General features: G+C 39.6%; 1 protein-coding gene across 4 annotated transcripts in view; it reads left to right on the top strand.

Annotated features, from left to right (window-relative positions):
- The window catches only part of LOC132378490 (doublecortin domain-containing protein 2-like), a 196,824-nt gene that overhangs the window by 48,433 nt on the left and 124,242 nt on the right, over window positions 1–24,149 (top strand). For 3 of the 4 annotated variants that reach the window (XM_059945435.1, XM_059945433.1, XM_059945432.1), the window contains 3 exons: window positions 12,159–12,235; window positions 17,807–17,938; window positions 22,417–22,563. In XM_059945435.1, the coding sequence (XP_059801418.1) occupies window positions 12,159–12,235; window positions 17,807–17,938; window positions 22,417–22,563 (356 nt within the window). The remainder of the gene's footprint in view (window positions 1–12,158; window positions 12,236–17,806; window positions 17,939–22,416; window positions 22,564–24,149) is intronic. The other variant, XM_059945434.1, reaches the window with a different exon arrangement.

Raw genomic sequence — 24,149 nt, forward strand, 5'->3', positions numbered from 1 at the left:
TGCAACTTTTATTCTCCAATACATGGTCCCTGCCTGATGACCCTGCATTGTTGGGAGGTGCGGCAGGAAACATCATCTTATAAATCTCATTGAAGATGTTCTAACAAATTTTGGTTTGGGATTGTAGAATGAGCTATTTTGAGAGATTGTTACTGTGCATTCTCTGGCCAGTGTGAGTCTGGCTAAATATTCATTTAGACCAACAGATTAGTCTTTGACTCTAAGTTTCCTAGTAACCAATTAGTTTACACTTGTTCTCAGGGCTGCTGATTATTTGGCTCAAAGACTGATGTGAATAAAACAAAGAAGCAAATATTTGTGTTGAACCTCTCCCAATTATCACTTAATTCCATTAGCACTAGAGACATGTAAAGTGTTGATAGAAGACACTGTTTCTGTTTTACAGGGCTCCTTGGATACACAGGAGTCTTATGCAAGTGACATCATAATGATAATGGCTAGCAGAGTGGTTTATAATACAAAATTATCACTTCTTTGTCAAACTCCAAGCACTTTTAATGGGAATATAAATGTTGAAATGTTGAAGTTGGCTTGTGTTGCCTTGTTTATTGAGTGTTACATAGTATGGCAGGGGTTCCCAACTTGGAGTCCACTGCCCCTTTACTTAATGGTCCATGACATAAAAATGGTTAGGAATCCCTAGTCTAACAGAATAAAAATTTAGAGGACAATAAAACTGCTCTTGTCACATGGAGTAGGACTTAAGTTGATCCATAGGCCGATTACTCTTTGTTCTATCGCAAGTAATGATATGGGAAACTTGAAAAGAAAGAAGCAAAGTTTAGTCCTAAGCTTTTTCTTATCCCAGTCCCAGATGACCAACTCATCACTTAGAGTGTGATTCTTGGCTCTAGACTGCCTAGCCATGAGAAGCATCAACTCTCTACACTGTTGCGTCATTTTTTAAAGGAAATATAACAGGGTGTGCTGAGCCATGAATTTTAGTAGGAATGGTGGTTGGGAAGAATTTTGTTAGATCTGTGCAGAAGGTGTACATTGTAGAGCAGAGGTTGAGGCTGCGGGGATTCATGGTGAGACATGCAACATGCTCCAGATGCCTGTGCTTGGTCCCCAGTGAGGTGAATATAGCAATTAAACCAGCATCCGATGCCCCATACACAAGGTGCAGTTTTAGAGCCTGTTTACAACTGACCTTAACCATGCCTGCGACTTCATTGAAGTTTTCTCATCGCAGAGCCAGTATCCATTCAATTAATGATGTCCTTGGCCACATCCACCTCCTGCTGGTCTGCAAGACTTCCCAGACCTTCAGTGCAGAGGGTCATTTCTTCTACAATTGTACTGGAAAACTGGGATGCATTTCGCTGCACCTGATCTGCCACAGATTGTGGAAAACTTTCTAAACAAACAAACATGTGCAGTGACAAATGGTTGTGGGCAATGAGAATTCAGGGTTTGATTGGCTCAATGGAGACATATTAGACTGCAGATGCAGGAAACTTCAGCAGGTGGAGCAGCATCTGTGGAAAGAAAAGAATTATCTATGTTATGGGTCAAAACCCTGTATCAGTTCTGATACAGGATTTCAGTGGAAAATGTTGATAATTCTGTTCCTAAAGTGGCAACACTTGAAGGATTTTACTGTATGTTACAATGTAAATGTGACAAATAAAGTTAAACTTATTTTATTCTTTGCTCTCTCCATCTCCAGCTTCTCCTCTACTCCTTCAAAGAGGCTGTATTATGTCATATAGTGTGGAGGATACAGAAGTTAATGGGGAAGCGGGAAGTTCTTGCTGCAGTATGATAGAAGGCAACTCCAGACTGATTAGACATATGGAACACTCCTTGAGGACCCTAGTGGCTGACCCTATGTTCCTAATGTTAGTATGTTAGTCTGGCAGTGCATGAAGGAGCTTGTACCAGACAGAGGGGCTCCAGATTGAGGGGTAAACCATTGGCTCCAAGTAAAGGGGAACATGAGGAAAATTGGTGTTGAGTTGGAACTTGTGTCTGAAAGTTTGGTGGATACGGAGTCAATTGGGGATTATGAAAGGGAACTGGATAGTGAAAATAATTTGCAGAGCTCTGGAAACTGTGTGGGGAGAACACAACAGAATAGATTGTCTCTTCAACATCTACGAGGTGAAACAAGTCAGGAAATTAGGGATAGAATTTCATGAAAAATGACAGTGAAATTAACGTACAAATCAGCCTGCAAATTTGGGAGATGGTGGGGAGAGGGGCATGGAAAGTTTGTGAACAGCTACTCTGTACAAATTACAGGCTTGTTTGTGCCCCTTTGCAGCTAACTTTATAAAAATAGCATTTCACCCCCTGGTCTCCATGTAATTTCTCAAGATTGCTCAATTTGGTGATTAGTTTACCTGTTGACTCATCAGGAAAATCTAATTAATATTATAAGTACTGTTTAAGTAACATGATTACTTTTAATGCCTACTAATCAATCTCACTTGTCTTGAGACTGAACAAATTGCTAAATATTAAATTCCTGAATTGCTCTTTTTAAAAATAATCAAAACTTTTTTTACTCTCTAGAGGCAAGGTCAATAGAGACATTGAAGAGACTCTTAGATAGGCATATGGATGAAAGAAAAATGGAAGGCTATGTGGGAGGGAAGAGTTAGATTGAGGGGTCCTGCTGAAGGGTCTCAGTCGGGAATGTTGATTGTATTCTTTTCTATAGATGCTGCCTGACCTGCTGAGTTCCTCCAGCATTTTGTGTGTGTTGCTTGGATTTCCACCACCTGCAGATTTTCTCTTGTTTGTGATGGGTTTAGATTAAAATTGGAGTAGGAAAAAATGTCAGCACAACATCATGGGCCAAAGGGCCTGCACAATTCTATGTTCTGTTATTTGTCTTAATCGAATACTACTTTGTCTATTTTTGTTACTGAACTCATTCACTGTAACATACCTTTGTTCTTAATCCTTTCTTTGTTTAATTTTCAATCCTTTAATCCAATTTGTTGACTCATTGTCCTATTTGCTCACTGAGATGCCAGATACCTTTACATAACCAGCGTGTATTTTCGTAAACTCCTTGTGCAAACAGTGTTATATCTAGACAAACACCAGGAAATTTACATAGAAGCACCTTGCAATGCTTTCTCCGTTGACTAGTCAATGGGAACAACTGTAAGGCTGGGCCAGGTGAGGAGAGCTTCAGGAAAGTATTTATCTTGCGGTCTGTATTTTGGGTGCACCATTTACATCAATAGTGATGTGGAAGTAGACTGCATTTTCAACATCTTTTGCCCTCTTCTACACAACATCAACACTCTTGCTGTAGGGTGATGAAAAGAACTGTAAACCATTCTCCAGTTGCTTGTATCTCAGCACTTTGTGGAAATTTCTCCTGGGGATCACCTGCTGGGACTTAGCTAATATGGTTTTGGTCATTTTTCCTTATTGCAGTCTCAGGCTGTATTGTTCTTTCCAGTGATCTATTCACTGCATGCTCTGAACTCAATCCTCCTGTAATTTAGAGTCATAGAACACTGCAGCACAAAATCAGACCCTTCAACCCATCTAGTCTGTGCCAGATCATTAATCTGCCTGGTCCCATCAGCTTGCACCCGGACCATAACTCTCCTTACCCCTCCCATCCATACATCTATCTGAATTTCTCTTTAATGTTGAACTCAACACTGCATCCACCACCTGTGCTGGCAGCTTGTTCCACACTCTTGTCATCTCTGAGTGAAGAAGTTCCCTTCAAGTTCCTGTTAAACATCTACCCTTTCACTCTTAATCCATGACCTCTAGTTGTAATCTCACCCAACCTTGGTGGAAAAAGATTGATTGCATTTATCCTATCTATACCTCTCATAATTTTGAATACTGAGTCTACCCTCAACCTTCTGTGTTCTAGGGAATAAGGTTCTAACCTATTCAACCTGTCCCAATAACTTGGGTCTTCAAGTTTCAGCAACATCCTTGTAAGTTTTCTCTGCATTCTTTCAACTTTATTTATATCTCTCCTGTAGGTAGGTGACCAAAATCAGACCTCACCAATGTCTTGTATAATTTCAACATAACATCCCACCTCTTGCACTCGGTACATTGGTTTATGAAGGCCAATGTGCCAAAAGCTTTCTTTATGACCCTATCTACATGTAACATCATTTTCAAGGAATTGTGGATCTGTATTCCAAGATTGCTCCGTGCTACTGCACTCTTGTGTGCTCTACCACTCACCATATAAGACCTATCCTGGATGGTCCTTCTGAAGTGCAACAGCTGCATTAATTTCAAACCATTGTTCCAGCTGAGCCAGATCCCACTGCAAGCTTTGATGGTCTTCCTAGCTATTCACTACACCCACCAATTCTGGTGCCATCCTCAAATATTCTGATCCAGTTTACCATATTATCCTTCAGATTGTTAATATAGATGACAATCAAGAACACAACCAACACTGATCCCTGTGGCACACCACAGGCCTCCAGTCAGAGAGCCAAGCATATACTGCCACTCTGGGTTCTTCCCCGAAGCCCATGTCTAATCCAATTTACTACTTCATCTTGAATGCCAGTGACTGAATCATCTTGACCAACCTCCCATGGGAAGGACCTTGTCAGAGGTATTGTTAAAGTCAATTTAGACAACATTTGCTGCCTTGCCTTCATCAACCTTCCTCATAACTTCCTCAATGATTGGTTTTCCAGCAAGACAATGACTCCAAGCATAAAGCCAACGCTACATAGGAACGGCTTATAAACAACAAAGTTAATATCTTGGAGTGGGCAAGGCAGTGCCCAGACCTCAATGCAATTGAGAATTTGTGGCTGGATTTGAAAAGGACCATTCACTCATGATCCCCATGCAATCTGGCAGAGCTTGAGCAGTTTTTAAAAGAAGAATGGGGGAAAATTGCAATGTCTAGATGTGCAAAGCTGATAGAGGCCTATCCACACAGATTCAAGTCTGTAATTGTTGCCAAAGGTGCATCTACTAAATACTGACCTGAAGGGGGTGAGCAATTATGCAATCAATTATTTTGTGTTTTATATTTGTAATTAATTTTGATTCTTTGTAGAGTTTAGTTTTCACTTTGCCATAGAAGGATCTTTCTCTGTTGATCAGTGTCAAAAAAGCCAAATGAATTCCACTGTGATTCAATGCTCCAAAACCATAAAACATGAAAACTTCCGGTGTATTCCATACCAGGCTGTCAATCATGTCTGAAACAATGGAACCCCAGAACACTGAGCTGCTAGTCTAGCGCCTCCTGCGACCAAGCCTCTCTAATGGCTACAATATCATAATTTCACAAAAGATTAAAAAATTCATTTCTTGTATGTATAATTTGATTCAAAAACAGGCAATTAAACAAGGAGTCCATAAGTCAAGACAAAAATGGGAAAGTGACTTTAATATTAAAATTGAAGAAAAAAATTGGTCAAGTCTATGGCTTGAGAGTATGACAAATACAATAAGTGTCCGGTTAAGATTAGTGCAATATAACTTTTTACATCAATTATATATTACACCACAAAAAATAAATAAATTAAACCCAAATTTATCCGATCAGTGTTTCCGATGTAACCAAGAAATTGGTACTTTTTTACATTCTACTTGGTCTTGTTCTAAAATTCAACCTTTTTGGACAAATTTAAGAGTTTTATTGGAACAAATTATTGGAATACAACTTCCACATAAACCAATATTATTTTTACTAGGTGATATTGAAGAGATAAAACCGATACCCAAATTGAATAAGTATCAGAAAGAATTTATAAAAATTGCATTGGCAGTAGCCAAAAAGGTAATTGCAGTTACTTGAAAATCGGATACATATTTAAGTATAGATCGTTGGAAGAAAGAAATTTATAGCTGTATTCCACTTGAAAAAATTACTTATAATTTAAGAGCTAAATATGAAACATTTTTGAAAATTTGGCGCCCTTATTTACAAAAGACAGGATTAAATACATAGGTGCTCCAAAGATGAAATAATTGGTTATTTGGGGAAATAAATAAATACATATACTAAATTTATTACGAACTCTGTGGAGCATGTGGGGATCTTCCAATATCCAGGCACTCTTTCTTTTTTCTCTTTCTTTCTTTCTCTTTTTTTCTATAGGGATGTTGGGGGGGGGGGATGGGTAATATACATTTTTTTCCATACTTTTATTTTGTAACTACTTGAAATACAATAAAAAAGTTTAAAAAATAAATATCATAATTCCACGTGCTGATCCATGTCCTATAATACTCCTGGCACTGAAATATGTGCAGCTCAGAACATTAGTCCAACCATGCTCCACCTTTTGATTCTTCACTTTGTATGTAGGCTTGATATCTTTCCCCACAACCACCCCGCTATGTCTTCTGGCACTCTAGTTCCCATCCCTCTGCAACTCTAGTTTAACCACCCCCCACCTCTACCCATACTGCACAAGCAAACCTTTCCACTAGGATATTAGTCCCCCTCCAGTTCAGATGCAAGCTGTCCCTTCTGTACAAGTCCGTCCTTTCCTGGAAGAGAGCCTAATAATTCAAAACAATGAATCCCTCTGGAAGATTCTCTGAAGATAATTGTTATTTCCCCTTTCCTGCCCTCCTTGCCTTTTAAATACAAAATTAAACACAATTTGCTATACATTATCCTATCATCCCGGTTAAAATAAATCCCTTTATACTGTATTTGGCTTGCCCTTAATATTTGTAAAGCCACACGCTTGGATGCAAATGCAAACTTTGTTTTGTTGCTTTCTTAACCCAAGGTGGGATGAAGGAGTGATACACTGATGTGTGCAGGGAGTTTGTCTTATTGACCAAAATATGCCCTTGTAATTCACAGAAAGATGATGAATTAATTTTTTGTATTGCAGGCTTTTTGGGAAATTAACTGAAAACCTATGATTATTGGAGAATAATTTCACTACATTTGTATAAATCTAATGATATTTAAATTTTCTGAGACTTTTGATCTGAAAATAATGTAATGCATGCATTATTATATGGCTTCAAGACAGCATTTAACACTGGGTTCACTGAGTTTCCCATGTGAAGTGCTCTTAGTTATAACAAACGACTTCCATTTATACCCTTAACTTAACAAATGCCATTTATTATGTGTTGTAAATTACTTTTATTCCTTATGAATTGTGGGAGCGCATTGCTAAATGTTTAATTTGTCACAAGGAACATAAAGTGGCCTTGAATTTGTGGATGGTTAACTGAAATGCTGCCTTGTTTGGGATTCCTTCATATGCACACATGAGTAGTAAGGTGGAGGATTTGGAAGCTGTTCACCAATGTTTTCTCATCTGTGCTGCAAAATTGAACAGCTTATGGAATCTAATGGTGGGTGGCAAAGTGCGGCAATTTCTCAGGGCATACAATGGGGCATACACCAGCAGATCTGTGCCAGATTAGGTGCAAAGCCTCGCATCTCCATTCATTAGGAAGTGCTAGAAATGCTGTGTGGTGTGCTTTGGTTAGTTTATGTTTTTAGAAGTATTTTTATTTACTGCATGTTTTAATTGTTTTGTTAAAATGATTGAACTGCTCTTAATATGCAAATCATTCTGAATGTTTCTGAATTTCAGAACAGTCAGCTCATTTTGTATAATTTGATTTGGGATATGGCTTAGCTGGCTGTTGAAACTTCTTATAGCATTTTCCAAGGGGGGCTTGTTCTGGCCTTTCCCCATTTCTGCTTCTCTCTTCAGGCCTGACGTGATTTAAACTGGGAGGCCTTGCTGTGAGACTGGGCCTTTTATAAATGAGGACAGAAGCAGCATTGAAGAAATCCATATTAGGTACATAGAGGTGTGTGTGTGTGTGTGTGTACGTGTACACGCACTGCTTGCCCTGAATACAGAAGATTGGTCAAAAGCTCACTGAGTAAAGTACCAACTTCAGTACTAGTTGTTGTTATTGTTATGATTAATATTTATACTGCAGAAATGGATGATTTGAAATTACTGCCCTGTTCAAAAAACGTTCTTTGAAAAGTTTTTGTTCCCAGTAATTTCCAGTTTACAGTGATGAGGTTTAAACTAGTCAGGCAAGCTGTCAATCAATCTCAATGTAATTGTGTTGCTCGTATGTGATTGCATATTGGCTCTTGTACCCTTCATCTTGAAGCTCTCCAACAGAAGTGGAAGGCTCTAAGAGAGAATCAGCATATCTTTTTGAGAGTGGTGCCCAAATTGACAATAGTCTGAAAATCCTCTCATCCCATGGTAATTTTGAGCAGAGTTCATCTTTGATTAATGAATTAGCAACAATAATTATGGATGCTTTTATGGGAAAAGAATGTGTCCTGTTGCTTATTTATTAATAAAAGTATAACAGACACAGAATGAAATAAATGAAGTATCATAGAAAACCTGTCAACAGTTATTAATCTTTTAAAAAGACAATTGACAAATAACATGATTCCTAAATAGTATTGTTACTCGGCTGCAAAATCTGTGTCTGAAGTGAATTGCTGGATGGCGTGTACTAGGGCCTGGAGGGATTTGACACGGCAGGGTTTAGGTCCAAACGAAAGGACGATATGCTGTTTGGACAATTTAAAGGCTGGCCCAGATAGACTGGAGAGGCAGGGTGTTAAGAGTTCGGTGTGGTTGGGTTGCCATGGGCATCGAGCCCATTTGGAGAGGTTGAGAACGGATCCTTTGGCAGTGAAAGCTAGGTTCAAAGCTGGGGAGGGGGGTGGTTGCGTTCTAGGTCTGGAGCAATTCACCGTAGAGGAGCCGGGTTCTAATGTGAGGTACAATCTGCTGCTTGGACAATTTATACGCCGCTCAGATAGACTGGGGACTCCTCTCTCCCTGTCGCTAGGGTTGTGATACTGCCCCCAGCTGCTGTGCTCTGTTTCTGTGAACTTTGTGGCGATTTGTCCCGCTAATGTGATGAACTGAATGCTGAAGCTTTGGGCTGACTCTGGGCTGCTCCAGGAATTTGGATCTAAGGACTCAGTTTGTTTGGAATACTGTTGTTAATGTTGCTTCTGTTTGCCTGATTTGTGTGTTTTATTTTCCTCTTTCGCTATGCGCTTTGGAGGTTGGTCTTTATTTTTTTAATTGGATTCTTTTGGGTTTCTTGCTTTGTGGCTGCCTGCAAGCAAACAAATCTCAAGGTTGTATAATTTATGCATTCTTTGATAATAAATGTACCTTGAAGTTTGAAATATTGTACCTCATATACAACATAAGAAATGTAAAAATGAAGTTATAAACTTTAGTGCATATTCATAAAAGGTTAAGGATGGAAAATAAACACACTTTATTTCTCAATGAGACTTTCATTGCTGTGCTAATGATGACAGATATTTTATATCTGATTTGTATTTGGTTGTTTTGAGAGCTATGTAGCACTGGTTTTACCAGTGAGTCTCGTCCTATAATTAGACTTGACCAAGTTGATCACTGAAAACAATGCCTCAAATGAATATTTATAGAGGTGCTAAACTACATACAATATTTTCTGTTATTATCACTGAATTTTCAGTATTAATTCACAAACGATAGAAGAAAAAAAATATAAGCAGAGCGAAGCCCAACTGGCTCAACAGTGCATTATCCAAACACTGATGTGTATACCAGGTCTGCTAGGATTTCAAAATATGTCATCCAGCATCATAGGTTCCAACTGGTTCCAAGCCACGTGAGACCTTTCCTATGAAAACATCTCACTGCTCTCAGGTTGTTAAAGAAATTATTCATTGCTTTACTTGGCAGTAAGGATAATTGAATGGATCTTTTTATTATGGGTAGGGTTTACAGAATTAAGGAATGGCATTGCATGCCATGTGCCAACAACATTTTTGTACATGTTAACTTGGGCACGCATGCCCAATTGGTTCGCCACCCATGAAATTAACTTGCGTGTCAGGAGTCTGACATAGCAAAATGCACCTTGCAAAAATATTATAGCAAGTATCTGGAATATGGAAAAATCTGTTCTGCAGGTTATATCAATAATATTAACCTAAGTGTATCTATTCTGGTGTGTATATTACATGAGTTCAATGGCTTTGTTCAATATGTAGAAATTCAGGTTGATGATAGATAGAAATTCCTCCCATTTATTCAATGAGTCCATTAGAAGGGCATCTGCATCAGTAATTGTAAAGTTTATGCTGGAGTGAATAATTGAAGATTTCCAAAGTGAAAGTGCCATATTTCATGCATAAAGTGTTAAATATCAGTTAATTGCAAGATGCAGAGTCTTTGTGAGGTTGATATTTGAACCAGGAGCATTATTTTCAGGATGAAACTTACTCAGATGGTTACTTTCTTTAAAAAAAAATAGGGGATTTGATGCTGACCCATTTAAACTTTTATTATGGTAACACTGGTGTTCCATTCTAAGAAAGGAAAACTTTACTCAATAGGAAGGAGAAGTCCTGAGTGGCAACAAGGTACAATTGAAGATCTTGGATCATTGCTGCAGAGTTATAAAGTGACTTGGTGAATGGAGGAAGGTATTCTGCATTTACACCTCAATGAGATGTTATCTTGATTATTTCAAAATACTGGAGAGTTTAAAAACAAAACCCTTTCAATACTTGCTTGAGCTGACTGATTGTGGTTGCACCAATGAAGGGTTATTTTGGACCTCTGATATCGAAGTTGTAGCTCCGATTCGCACTATTTCGATAATGAGCAAACCAGAATTTGAATACCATCAAAGTTGGCAAAAATTAAAAAGTTTTAAAGTGATATATAATAAAAACATAACTTCATGTAAGAAAAGAGATAATAGGTAAATTTAAGTGTTATATTGAGAAGAACTAGATTACTCAAGCATAAATGAAAGACAGAAACCAATGTATTTTCATAACTTAATCACAAACCTATTTACCTCAAAATTCACAAAGTGCACCTTACTTTTGGCTGGAAACATTGATTGCTGCAATCAGTTTCTTCATAAGGATTATTCACTTTGACGTTAATGATAGAGTTGTTTCAGTCAATGGGACAGTGCATCATAGTGGATAATTAAATTCAAAGCCTCAAGTGGAAGTCCACCTAATACTTCATTAAAAAAGAGATTTGATTCAAGTGCTTTTAGCTTGTAAAACAAAACAGACAAATTGTAATTTCTTATAAAGTGATTTGGATGTTATTATGTAATCATTCTGATGGCAGTAAATGAAGACAGATTATGTGTTAAATTTCTTAGCCACCAGTTAATCATTTGATTGCAAATCTAAGTGATGTTACATTCCCTATGGGAACTCGTAGTCTAAAAATTTGGCCAATAAAATGTGGTGAGCATGGAGTGCCTACCCACAGCACACTGAACTTCCACTGTCTGATAGATTAGTAAAAGCTAAAGGGCGAAAAATAGCAATACACAAGGTGGCAATTAGAACCATTGCAAATGGAAATATTGGGCAAACACCAAATGCTGCAAGGTCATTTTGATCTGACCCCATCACTAAAACATGTAACCTATTAATCTCCTGTTCTCAAATTCTTACTTCCATGTTGAATCCTCCTCCTTGTCCCGAGGGCAGTTGCCAGTGTCACAACAACCAAAATTCTAGTTCTGTTGCACCAGACTCTGCTCCTCCATGTTTAGCCTCCCATTTAAAGCATTAGATTAGATGCTGAATGGCTTACCTCTTGGGGAAGGGTTATACTTCTGATTTGCATATTTCTACATAAAGGAGAAAGATTCATAAATAAAATTAATAATATTTTGAAACTTTTTTATTCAAAATGCAATCTGCAAGCTTATTCTACCCCTAGAGACTCATTTGTAGATCTGTCTTGTGCATAGTTATTATTCACTGGTTATTTAGACTATCGGGGAATGAAAATTCAGTGTATAATTAGGTATGTACTTCATGCTCAGCAAATTTAAGCTTAACAAGGGAAGAGTTTATTGAAGTGATTTTTGCTCCTCTTTGTGTACTGGTTTCAAAATGCTTTTGCTTTCCTCCCCCATACACACTTACCAATGATTGTTGGATTAACAGTGGTAGGAAAGTTCTTAGGCTATAGTATGCAGGTCTCAGCTGACAGAGATTGTATTGTTAGCATAAAACCTACTTGCTTTTCAACCAGTAATACTCTAGCACAAGTATCTTTTATTGCTTTAATTGGAGGGATTAATGATAAAAGTGTTTCGGGCTTTAAGTCATAACTCTCTCTTATAATAACCATACTCTCTTTGTTCAGATCAAACCTGTTGCTCACAGTCGGATAATTGCATCCGCAAGATTTCGGAAGCTTACGCAAGAGCCGTGCACTATTTGGTGAGTACGGAACTAAGACAGCTTTGGGAATACAGATTAGTTTTCAGTAGTTTTGAATAAAATGTGTGAACAGTTTTTATTATGCTGTTATATACTGGGTTGGCACCAACACTAAATTTACCACAAGACAAAAATGTATTACATTTATTTACTGAGATCAGCTTTGAGTATCCAGATATTGTTTTATTTTACTCTCTTGTCTTATGGCCATCTTTCATTATGTGGGACTAGTTACCTATTTTATCTGGCAGTTTGATAACCTGTAGGTCGAATTTACCCAAACATCCTGCCACAACGTTATCCCGGTGATCATTTGTAATGGTACAGTGACATCAACCATATTCCGTCCTTTAGTGGAAAATGTGCGACTGTGATGGAAAACAAAATAGTTTCTGCTCCATATTCATTTTGGATTGGAAAAACATTAATTGGGGATGTATGAGCATGTGTTTAACTTTAGTGATGCACTTTATTTGAGGAAATGGAGGAAAGCAAACTGTGATTGAGTGGGTGTTGGGATGGGATAGTTTAGTTTCCAGTTGCTCCTCCCATTACAAAACCAATAGACTTTGTGCGATGAGAACCCGTTTTAATTCTTTAGGTGCTTGGGCCAGGAAAGAACACTTTGCCTTGTGACTTAAACTCACCTTAATACATGGATTGATTCAGAACAAAAATGCCTCCTTGCAGACAGCAAATCAGGCAGCATCTATGGAAAGAAACAAACAGTCGATGTTTCGGTTGAGACCCTTCATCAGGAAAGGAAAAGGGCAGAGCCCAAATAAAAAGATAGGGGGAGGGAGAGGAGCATGAGCTGGCAAGGGATAGGTGAATCCAGGTGAGGGGGGGAAGGCAGGAGGAAAAGGGAATAATTTGAGAATCTAGGAGGTGATAAATAGAAGAGCCAGAGCTAAAGAAGAAGGAATCTTATAGGAGAAAACAGTCGACCTGCTGAGTTCCTCCATCATTTTGTGTGTGTGTTGATCCAGGTTGCAGCATCACCAGTGTCTCTTGTACTTCCACAGGCTGCTCTGAACTTTTTATCATGACATATTTCTGAGATTTAAAAAAATTACATAGCTGCTGTTGGGATAGAATAAAAAAACATTGGAGTTAAATAAAACTATTCATTCTTTTTTGCAATTCTAAATTAATTAAAAACTTTTACATGTACCACTCATTAAGTTAGTGAGAATGTGCGTCATAGGTATTAATTTAGGTTGCAGAGTATTTAGTGTCTGTGCTACTGAGCTCCAATTCACTTACCAGGTCTCTGCTTCTTCTCAATGAGACTTGTTTTCTAACTCATTGACTATGTGGGTCTCAATTAAGAGTTTGTCAATGAACAGCATTATTGTTCCCACAACAGCTCCCTCACCCCCTCACAGCAGCATGTAATTTTGCACAGTACACTGGACAATATAGGTCAAGGCAGTATTTATGAAATTATTTCCTTCAGTTTGTAGACAGCAAAGTTTCACTAGAATGGTCTTTTGGTGGTGTAGAAGATTAATTCTCATGTGTAGATAATAGACATCTTTTGGGGGAAAAAAGAAACAAAAATGCCAATTGTAGGATGGCTGAGGGAGAGTGAAAGATTGTCATGTATTGGAACATAAATGCCTGCAACTTTTTCTTTTTGGGGACTGCCGAACAGCCATGGGTGCCCGTTATCTCTTGGCTAACTTGGCCAGCCTAAGGGGACCCAGCTGCAACAGTGAATTCCACACAAAGCTCAGCTCAGTGGAGCAGAGGTACCTCTTGGCTATGGTGTTGGTGGACAAATGGCGCTACCAGCAATCCAGGCCACACTGATGTGAAATGGTGAAGCCTGGTTAGCTTTTGCGTGGGAAGCTCACATGAGTAAAGGTTGGGTAATGATTGACCTCTGCATCTTTAGGCCTCTGATGCACATTGGCATATAAGATGCTTAATTTTATTTCTGTCATGACCCTACTGGGAAGCTTTTAATCCAGCTCTGAGAACCACAAATAAAATGTTGTACTTTACCCCAGCCTAACTGATCCAGCCTTCTCCAAGCATTATTAAGCAATTTTAATTCCCAATCCAGGGGTCAGGCCAACCAATGAGGAAAGTCATTGATGTTCTGGGGCTGAGATTGCGTTCAGTACGATGCTGGTGGAAAGTTACTCTCATTGGGGCATGACCAGAAGATCTGCCTCATTACTTAGCATAAAGGCAAGATCTGGTTTTGCTTAAGTTACATTAGAAGTTTATGTTCATTTTAAGTTTTCTGGTTGTAACTAGGTAAGGGAAAAACAGTTTATGTCTGTTTATTTGGACTTTAAGAAGTTACGACTCAAAAGGTTATTGAATAAAACTGAATTATACCATATTAGGGTAATAGTGCTTAATAGACAAAATATTATAGAATTATATTATAGAAGATTAAGATGACAGGGCAGCAAGCAAATAATGAGACAGTGGTGAGATAAACAGGATGGATTTTGCAGATGCTGGAAATCCAGGGTAACGTACAAAATTCTGGAGGAACTTAGCAGATCAGGCAGCATCAGTGGAAAGGAAGAATCAGGCTGAGACCTCATCAGGAAGAAGCCACAATAAGAAGGTGGGAAGAGGGGAAGGAATATAAACTAGAAGGTGATAGATGAAGCCAGTTGCGAGGGGGGGGCCTGAAATGAGAAGCAGGGAGGTGATAGGTGGAAAAAGTAAAGGGCTGGAGAAGAAAGAATCTGATAGGAGAGGAGAGTGGACAATGGGAGAAAGGGAAAGAGGAGGGACACTAGAAGGAGGTGACAGGAGGTGAGGAGAAGAGGTAGGAGGGAAGCCAGAGTGGGGAATGGAAGAAGGAAAGGTGAGGGGGGAAAATTACTGGGAGTTAGAGAAATTGATGTTCATACCATCAGGTTGGAGGCTGGCAAATGGAAAATGAGGTGTTGCTCCTCCAACCTGAGAGTGGCCTCAGCATGACTGTAGAGGAGGCCATGGACTGAGATGTTGGAATAGAAACGGGGATTGGAATTAAAATGGTTGGGCACTGAGAAATTCCGCTTCTTGCAGATGGAGCAAAGGTGCTTGACAACGAATCAGGATCAGGATTATTATCACTGGATATGTCACGAAATATTGTTTTGGGGCAATAGTACATTCAAATACATAATAAAAAAAATTACCAACTATTATGATATATAGATAAAATTAATCTGAGGAAGTAGTGCAAAAAGAGACCAAAAACAATAAAAAAAAGAATAGTGAGTTCGTGTTCATGGGTTCATTCAGAAATCTGATAGTGGAGAGGAAGAAGCTGTTGCTAAAACATCGGGCGTTTGTCTTCAGACTCCTGTACCACCTCATTGATGGTTGCAGTAAGAAGATGGCAGGCATTGGGAGATGGGTATCCTTAATGACAGATGCTGCCTCTTTGAGGTACCCTTTATTGAAGATGTCCTTGATGTTGAGGACAGTGCCCATGATGCAGCTGGCTGAGTTTGCAACTCTCTGCTGCTTTTTCTGATCCTGTGCAGTGGCCCCTCCATACCAGACGGTGATGCAACCGGTTAGAATGCTCTCTATGGTACATCTGTAGAAATTTGTAGATTCCAAGTCTCCTCACTCCTAATGAAGTATACCCGCTGTTGTGCCTTCTTTGTAATTGCATCATTATGTTGGGCCCAGGATAGATGTTGACACCCAGGAACTTGAACCAGCTCACCCTTTCCACTGCTGATCCTTCAATGAGGACTGGTGTGTGTTCCCTTGACTTCCCCTTCCTGAAGTCCTTGGTTTTACTGACGTTGAGTGCAAGGTCGTTGTTGTGACATCACTGGCAGCTGATCTATCTCACTCCTGTATGCCTCCTTGTCACCATCTGAAATTCTGCCAACAATAGGTGTGTTATTGGCAAGTTTATAGTTGGTGTTTAAGCTGTGCCTAGTCCCACCATTGTGGGTGTAGAGAGAGTAAAGCAGTGGGCTACACAGCAGTCCTGTGTGTGCTTCTCCACCTCTCTTGACCTTACCTTCTTGGTTCTCACCACTAGTGCTGGTGCTCAACAGTGGTCCCCCAATCTCCACCGAGTCTCATCAATTTAGAGGAGGCTGCATTGGGAGCACCAAATACAGTCAATAATCCCAACAGATCTGCAGGCGAAATGTTACCGCATCTGGATGGAATGTTTGGAGCTCTGAATGGAGATAAGTGAGGGTGAATAGGGAGTGTAGCACTTCCTCCACAGGCAGATAAATGGAGGGATGAATGGACAAGGGAATCAAGGGAGTGATCCCTGTGGAAAGCAGAGATTTGGTGAGGGGGGGGGGGTGAAAGGTAAAGACATGTTTGGTGGTAGGATCTCATTGAAGATGGTGGTAATTGAAGAGAATGATGTGCTGAATGCTGAGGCTCATGTGGTGATAGGTGAGGACAAGACGAACTCTATCCTTGTTAAGGTGGTGAGAAGATGGGGTAGAAAGAGGATTTGTGGGTGAGGGTGCATCAATGGTGGAGGAAGGGAAACTCAGTTTGTTGAAAAAGGAGGACATCTCTGATGTTCTGGAAAGGGAAGCCTCATTCAGGGAACAGGTGGAGCAGAGACAAAGGAACTGAGAAAAGGGAATTACATTTTTACAGTTGTCAGGATGGGAAGAGGTATAGCCAAGATAGCTGCAAGAGTCAGGTTATGAAAGATTTCAGTAAGTAGTTTGTCTCCGGAGATGGAGACAGACAGATTGAGAAAGGGAAGAGAGGTGTCAGAAATGGACCAAGTGAATTTAAGGGCATGGTGGAAGTTATAGGCAAAGTTGATGGAAATAGACAAGCTCAGCATGGGTGCATGAAGCAGCACCAATGTGGTCATCAGTGTAGTGTAGAAAGAGTTAGGGAGTATTACCAGTGAAGGCTTGGAACATGGACTGTTCTACATAGCCAATGAAAAGGTGGGCATAGCTGGGACCCATGTGGGTAAACATAACTACCTCTTGGATTTGGAGAAAGTGTGAGGAACCGGAAGAGAAATTGTTCAGTGTGAATGTGAGGAATGGTGTGTTAGTCTTGTTTGCAAGAGGATTGAATTAAGTGAGTGAAGATAACGCACAGCAATCACATAGGCCCTGTAGACAACAGTGCAATATTGTTTCTGGAAGGATATGAGATAGAGGGATTGTTAAAAAACAAGTTTGCAGGACAGTGAGAAGAAGAGATTTCTTCCCTTAGTGACTGGTCAACTTTTGAAATTCGCTCCGCAAGGGAGCTGCAAAGGTTCTGTGGCTGAATACATGCAGGCCAGAAATAAATAGATTTTTGGGTGTTAAGGGATTTAAAGGAAAATGGTTCGTGACCCTATTCTCTTTACTAACTATCATGATATAATTATGTATTGCACGATCTGTCTGGATAGCATGCAAAACATAAGCTTTCCACTACAATCTATCTTGGTATTGTGATAATAATGAACCATTACCAATAGGGCTGGAATGTATCACTCAGAGATGAACTTTCACCAAGATCATGATGGAGAGACATGAGGATCTGAATGACTTACTCCTGTTTTATTTCACGTTTTTTAAAGGTTATATATTCCACTTCTATTCACAGTGTGATTGCAAATGGAGACCTCCTAAATCCAGCAATCCGGCTGCTAATTCCAAAGAGGGTACTTGGCCAATGGGAACAAGTACTTGCCAGTATCACAGAAAAAGTGAACCTTAGAACCGGAGCTGTAAGAAAGTAAGTTCTAATGAAGACTGCCACTGGGGATGCTTTGAGTTTGAAGTATGTTGGAAGGTGGAATGCAGTTGTTTTGAGCATTGACATGACTTTGTATCATGCTGCCTGGTCAAGGATTTAGATTTAGAAATACTTTTGCATAGCACTTGTCGTCTAAGTTCTATGTGACTGAATTGTAGTGTAAAATCTTTGGTATTTTGTGTAATTCTCAACTTCTTCAACCCACCATTGGTGACCATGCGTTCTGCAGACTAGGCATACATTGTCCCAAACCTCTCTGCTTCTTCATCTCTCTTTTGTGTTAGAAAGGGTGAAACCTGTAAAAAAGTGTGCTTTCCTTTTGGTTGGACTTAAAAAATCTCGCTGGATTCCATTCGTACGGTTCTTGGCTACAAAGAACCTTCACCAAAGTAGCTGGTTATGTTTATCCAACAGCTAAGAAAGGATCTGTATGTGCAGTCGGAGAATTCTACTCAGTCCCCAGTTTTGGTAAAACACTCGTGTTGAGCCTCTTTTAATTTGATCAATATTGTGATGTTTAAAGGGCCCTGTTAATATAATTAACCAACAAGCAACTGAATCAAGTTAAAAGACAGCATCTAGATTCCCCTCCATTGACTGAGCTTACACTTCCCACTGCTTTTGGAAAGCAGCCAACGTCATCAAGGACAGCAGAATCGCACCCCACTTGTTCTATCTACTCCCCTCTCCCACCAGGCACTCTTCAGAGTACATGCCACCAGACTCAAAACAACTTCTCTCCAATTGTTATCAGATTCTTGAATGGGCCTCTCATATCCTAAAAGATGATCTGGGCCTCACAATCTACCTCATTGTCTTGCCCCCACTGCACTTTCTCTGTAACTGCAACACCATATTGCCCAGAGAAGATGCAGAGAGATTGCAGATGTTGGAAATCTGGAACAACACAGAAAGGAGCTGGAGGGAATGGACTCACCATTTCCTTCAATTATACAGTAAGCTGCTTGACCAGTGAGTTCCTCGAGTGCCTTTGTGTGTTGTACTGTATTCTGCATTCTTTTTTAATGCCAATGTAATGATCTATCTAACTGCCACTCAAAAAAAAACTTCTCTCTGAGTATGTGATAATAAAAAACAATACCAGGTCAATTGTCATGATTATCAAAATAATAAAGTCACCAATTCAATAACTGATACTTTAGTTGTTCATTTGACACTATACTCAGCAATCATGGAAGGAATAATCATGGAAAGAAGTTGGTTTCTGAAGTACTTGGAAAATTGTTGTTGGCAATTGTTCCTGTAACTTAACTTTTCTGAAACCATTGCTGCTTCAGTGAACTATCACAGGAAATGCAAATTATTGTCTGCGAAGAAGTAAAAAGGGATGAGCTGTTAGGACTGAACATTTGGTCCTAATGCTGGGATGCTGGAAAAGTATTAAAAGTAGTAGAGTTGATCAGAGACAGGAGGAAGTGTCCCAATGAAATGTAAAGTAAAAGTGTTTCTGATTATTTGTTTTGGAGACGGAAGTATATGAGAAACTTGCATGGTTACTGTGCACTAACATACTACTGTAGTGAAGATCAAACAATGGATGATACTGTAACCATTGCAGTTAATCATTCAGCAGTGATTTTGCCTATCTTATTGGAGAAACGAGATGAATGAGCAGATCTATTAATCGGCTTCAAGATTTCACAAACCATTAAAATGAAGCCTCAAATGATTCTTCAGTGCAGTTATTGATGGTTGTTTTTCTCAGAGTTCAGCAAAGAAAGTTCATTCTAACTTGAGTGAAATTTTACATACAAAGTGCTGGAGGAACTTGGGTCAGGCAGCATCCACGGAAAAGAGTATACGGTCGACGTTTTGGGCCGAGACCCTAAAGTTTTAAGAAAAAACTTAGTGCTGTGTGTCTTGGTTCTCAAATCTGGTAGCAACTTTTAAATTAATCTAGCCACTCAGAAATAGATAATGAATTTCTTTTGGAGTAGATGACGTTTTCAGGTGAGCAACTTACTGCGAATACTAGTAGATAACCAGTGGGCAAATGCTTCAGGCTCCCTTTGGAACCAGTGGGTAACCACTTAAAGCTCCTCTTTGGAGTCTAAGAGCTCACCAACATGTTGTTGATGATCAGTATGGAGAATTTCTCATTTATACTGTCTGGTGTTCAGGAAGCTTGCAAGACTCACTAATTTTTAGGTAATCTCTGAAGCCTAAAAATATTTTGGAGGCAGCATTGGATGTTGAATGCTGAGGGCTGTCCTTTCCTCCTTGGCTTTTAGTCATTTCAGTGTTCCAGCCTTTGTGCCTGTGTATCACTGCAGTGAAAACAATGCCCACACATTTCAATGGTTCTCCTCAGAATACATCTTCATTAGCACCTCCAGATTTGGTCAAAGAAAATTTCATGTTTTGAGGTAATCTTTTGTATACTGCACAACCTGACCAACATTCCTTGTCTGAGGACCTCCAGCTTAAAGAGGGAGAGGAACAAGATGAACATCTTACTCAGCAGGAGCCAAAAAATGAGGATTAAAGTGGAATATGATCTAGGCTCTTTGGATGTGGAGCAATTTAGTTGCTCTCAGATTCCCCTGAGGACAGAAAAGACAGGGTCCATGCTCAGTGTTGGTTCTTGAACAGTTTGAGGCTGAGTATTTTAAAAAATATTTGATTAATTACTCGATCTCCATTATGGAGTGTGGCATTATGTTTGCAGGTGATGTAGAGTTTGGCAGAGTCATGTTTCCATCCACTTTATCACAATGTGTATCATCCTGAAGTCTTCAAATTTAACTCCATCTACAAATTGTAGGTTTCAAGGTGATGCAGAGAGTGTGATAAAATGGGCAGCAACAGGCAAATGCAGTTCAATACAGGGAAATGATGATACAGCCAACATGGATTGATATGGACATAGTGTTAACATGTTCCACCACGTCCCCACTTGCTTACGATGCTTTACAAACTCACATTTGAAGCCATCTCACAATCTTGTTCTCCTTGGCTGTCTTGCTCATGAAGTTGGGGGGATACACCAGGGAGTCAGAGCCACTCTTGAAAAAGACATCACGCACATAGCTCACAGGGAAGGTCTCTACAGATTAATTGCATTGTGGCTACATTTGGGATACTGGGCATTGATCCATATTTTGTTCAGGTCATAAAACAACTGCAGATTAATGGTATGGAATCTCTTGGATCAGGGACACGAGGCATACCCAAAACAAATTAAGTACCCTGCGCTTTATTGTGAATGCTTTTTATTGAGCGCAAAACAGAGTAATTTGTACTTCTCTTTTAGTTTTGGTTTTCTATATTGAATGAGACATTTTAGGTCAACACATTTAGAATCATTCATCAATAGAATATTAGAAAAATAATCATCCAAGGAGAGTGACTAATGTTGACCTTAATAATCTTTATATTTTAACAATAACATTAAGAGTAAAAAACGCAAGCTTGCACACAAGAAAGCCAGCCTTCATTTTGAGAAAAAAGGTGAGTTTAGAAACCAAAGAGATTGAATGACAAGAATGTTGCCACATACACTGAGGTCCTAAAGTGATGTAAAACCCTTGTTTAAAGGGTGGCTCAATGACATGGCTGGTAGAGACAATGCTTCGCAACGCCAAAGACCTTAGTTCAATCCTGACCTTGGCTGCTGTCTAGGTGAAACTCGTACATCCTTCCTATTTCCCCCACATTGCAAAAATGTGTACATCATTAGGTTAACTGATCACTGAAAATTTCCCTAATTATCTAAGTGTGAATGGAAGACGCTGGGGAAAGTAATTGAGAATATGGGGAGAATTAAAAAAGCTGAGCTTAATGTAAGATTAGTATAAAGAGGTAGTGATTCTTGGCTGGATTTGGTGGGCTAAAGGACCTGTTTCCATGCTATATCTTCTATGACTTTATGACTAATATTGTCATGGCAATAAAAGCTGTGAGAAAATCTGAAAAAAGGCCATTGGTTCAAAATGCTCTGTTGAATACTAAAGCTTTAGTTTAAAAAAACCTTAAGTTTGTTTCTTAAGTAACCGTAATCATCTTATGTTCAGTAAATACCTTAACCTCCCTCAGCTTTACTATTATACAAAGAATCATTTGGATAGATCTACTGCTTGCTGAATAAGCTTGTTACCTTTTTAAATACCTAATTGATTTGTTTCATCTAAGTGCATTTTAATCAATTCCTGACTACAAACTTCCAGACGATCAACTTCCAGATTTCAGTGCCATCACAGCATGTGAACTGAATGAGCAGCAGCTGAATGATAAACTATTATTGCACAAACACGGTTCAATCCTCGATGCCAATGCTCTTGCTAACAAAATTGTCACTGAGCCACCCTTTAAACAAGGGTATTTCCTTGTACCTTAAGGCAAGCTTGAATTAAGATGTTGCACGTGGTTTATATTCTGATCCTCCTGAATTTTATTTCAATATGGTAATTTTCTGCTTTCATGTGAATTTCTTCCAGGCTTCACACATTGGATGGAAGGTCCATCAACGATGGCTCAGAACTTGAAAATGGAGGATATTATGTTGCTGTGGGCAGTGACAAATTTAAGAAGTTGCCCTACAATGAACTTATTTTTGATAAATCGTATCCAAGAAGAACTAATAGGTAAGGCTGAGGATAACCCTGCTTTAAACTATATTTAGGCAATCAGGTTTACTTATTTATTGAGATACAGCACGGAAAAGGACCTTCCACCTTTCAAGCTGTACCACCCAGGAACCCCCTGATTTAACCCTAGCCTAATCACATCGCAATTTACAACGACCAATTAACCTACCAACCGGCACGTCTTTGGACTGTCGGAGGAAACCAGAGCACTCAGAGGAAACACACGCAGTCACGGGAATTTCTGTAATTCACATCCACAGTCGGTAGTCCCATTTGATGGTTGCCCCATTACAGGATGGATGTGGAGGGTTTGGAAAGTGTTCTAGAAAATGTTTACTAGGATGCTGCCTGGATTAGAGCGCATGATCTGTAAGGAGTGGTTGGACAAACTTGGGTTGTTTTCTCTAGCATGTCGGAGACTGAGGACAGCCATGACAGAAATTTATAAAAAGAGACAGAGAGAGTAGATAGATCCTTTTTCCTACTGTAGAAAGTTAAAAACCAAGAAGAAAAGTATCTAAGGTGAGAGGGGCAAAATTTAAAGGAGATGTATAGGACTAAGTTTTTTTTACACAGAGTTATAAAAGCCTGGAGTGGGCTGTCAGGGTTGGAAGGAGATAGGATACTGGCTTTTAAGAAGCTCTTTGATAGACACGGGGTATGCAGGAAATGAAGGCACATGGATCATGTGAAGGCAGATGCAGTTTAATTTGGCATCATGTTTGGTGCAGACATTGTGTGCTGTACTCTCCTATCGTCTCTGTTAGCTGCATTAGTTTCTAGTAATGTATTTGTCAGCTGGATCAAAAAATTTGAAAGGAATTGACTGAAATATTTGGGACTGAATTCTGACCAGAATGGTGACAAAGGTAACTCAGAGGTAAAGTATTGTAAAAAGATGCTCTATGGAGGGGAGTTCCCTTACCATGGGTGGTTAGCCAGAGCAGTCTATTACTGAGAATGAGACAGAACAAGACAAATTCACTGTGTGTGACGTAGCAGTGTTGCACTCCTTGGCATGCACTGCAGGAGGATGAGCACAGTGTTCAGTCTCACGGGTCTGACAGTTTAAACAGGTGGACTTCTGGATACAAATTGAGCAGGGTCTGTTCTTCATGGCCCAGAGCTGGATACTTTCACTTTCAAAGCATCTGTTTTGGATTAGCCTTTTACACATGGAGTTAACAGCAAATTAGGTGAAGAGGATAAGAGGTTGGAGTACTAAGCCGAGGCACTGTTAGTCAATTGTACACCGGGGTGCTCTCTTCAGTTATCTGATAAGGTAACCGTAGCCTTTAGCCGGGGGCAGATGTTGTCAGATGGTGCCCAACCTTCATAGAATGTTTCGACTCTTAACCACTACACTCTCCAGTTGGCAGGTCAGTGCTGGTGCCCAAGTCACTGCCCATCTGTTCCTAACTTACAGCTCTCCTCTTCTCGCCAGCTCCATATCCAGCTTCCTCCCCCATCCTGAGAGCTGCTTGGTTCTTGCTCTTTTCATCAAGGCCCAGCGCAGGCAGCAGCGTTCATGCTGATCTGCGGGAAAGAGCCACATCTGCCATCCTTTGGCCCTGCTCTCCTGG

This window comes from Hypanus sabinus, chromosome 20, assembly GCF_030144855.1.
Source record: "Hypanus sabinus isolate sHypSab1 chromosome 20, sHypSab1.hap1, whole genome shotgun sequence".
Lineage (NCBI taxonomy): Eukaryota > Metazoa > Chordata > Chondrichthyes > Myliobatiformes > Dasyatidae > Hypanus > Hypanus sabinus.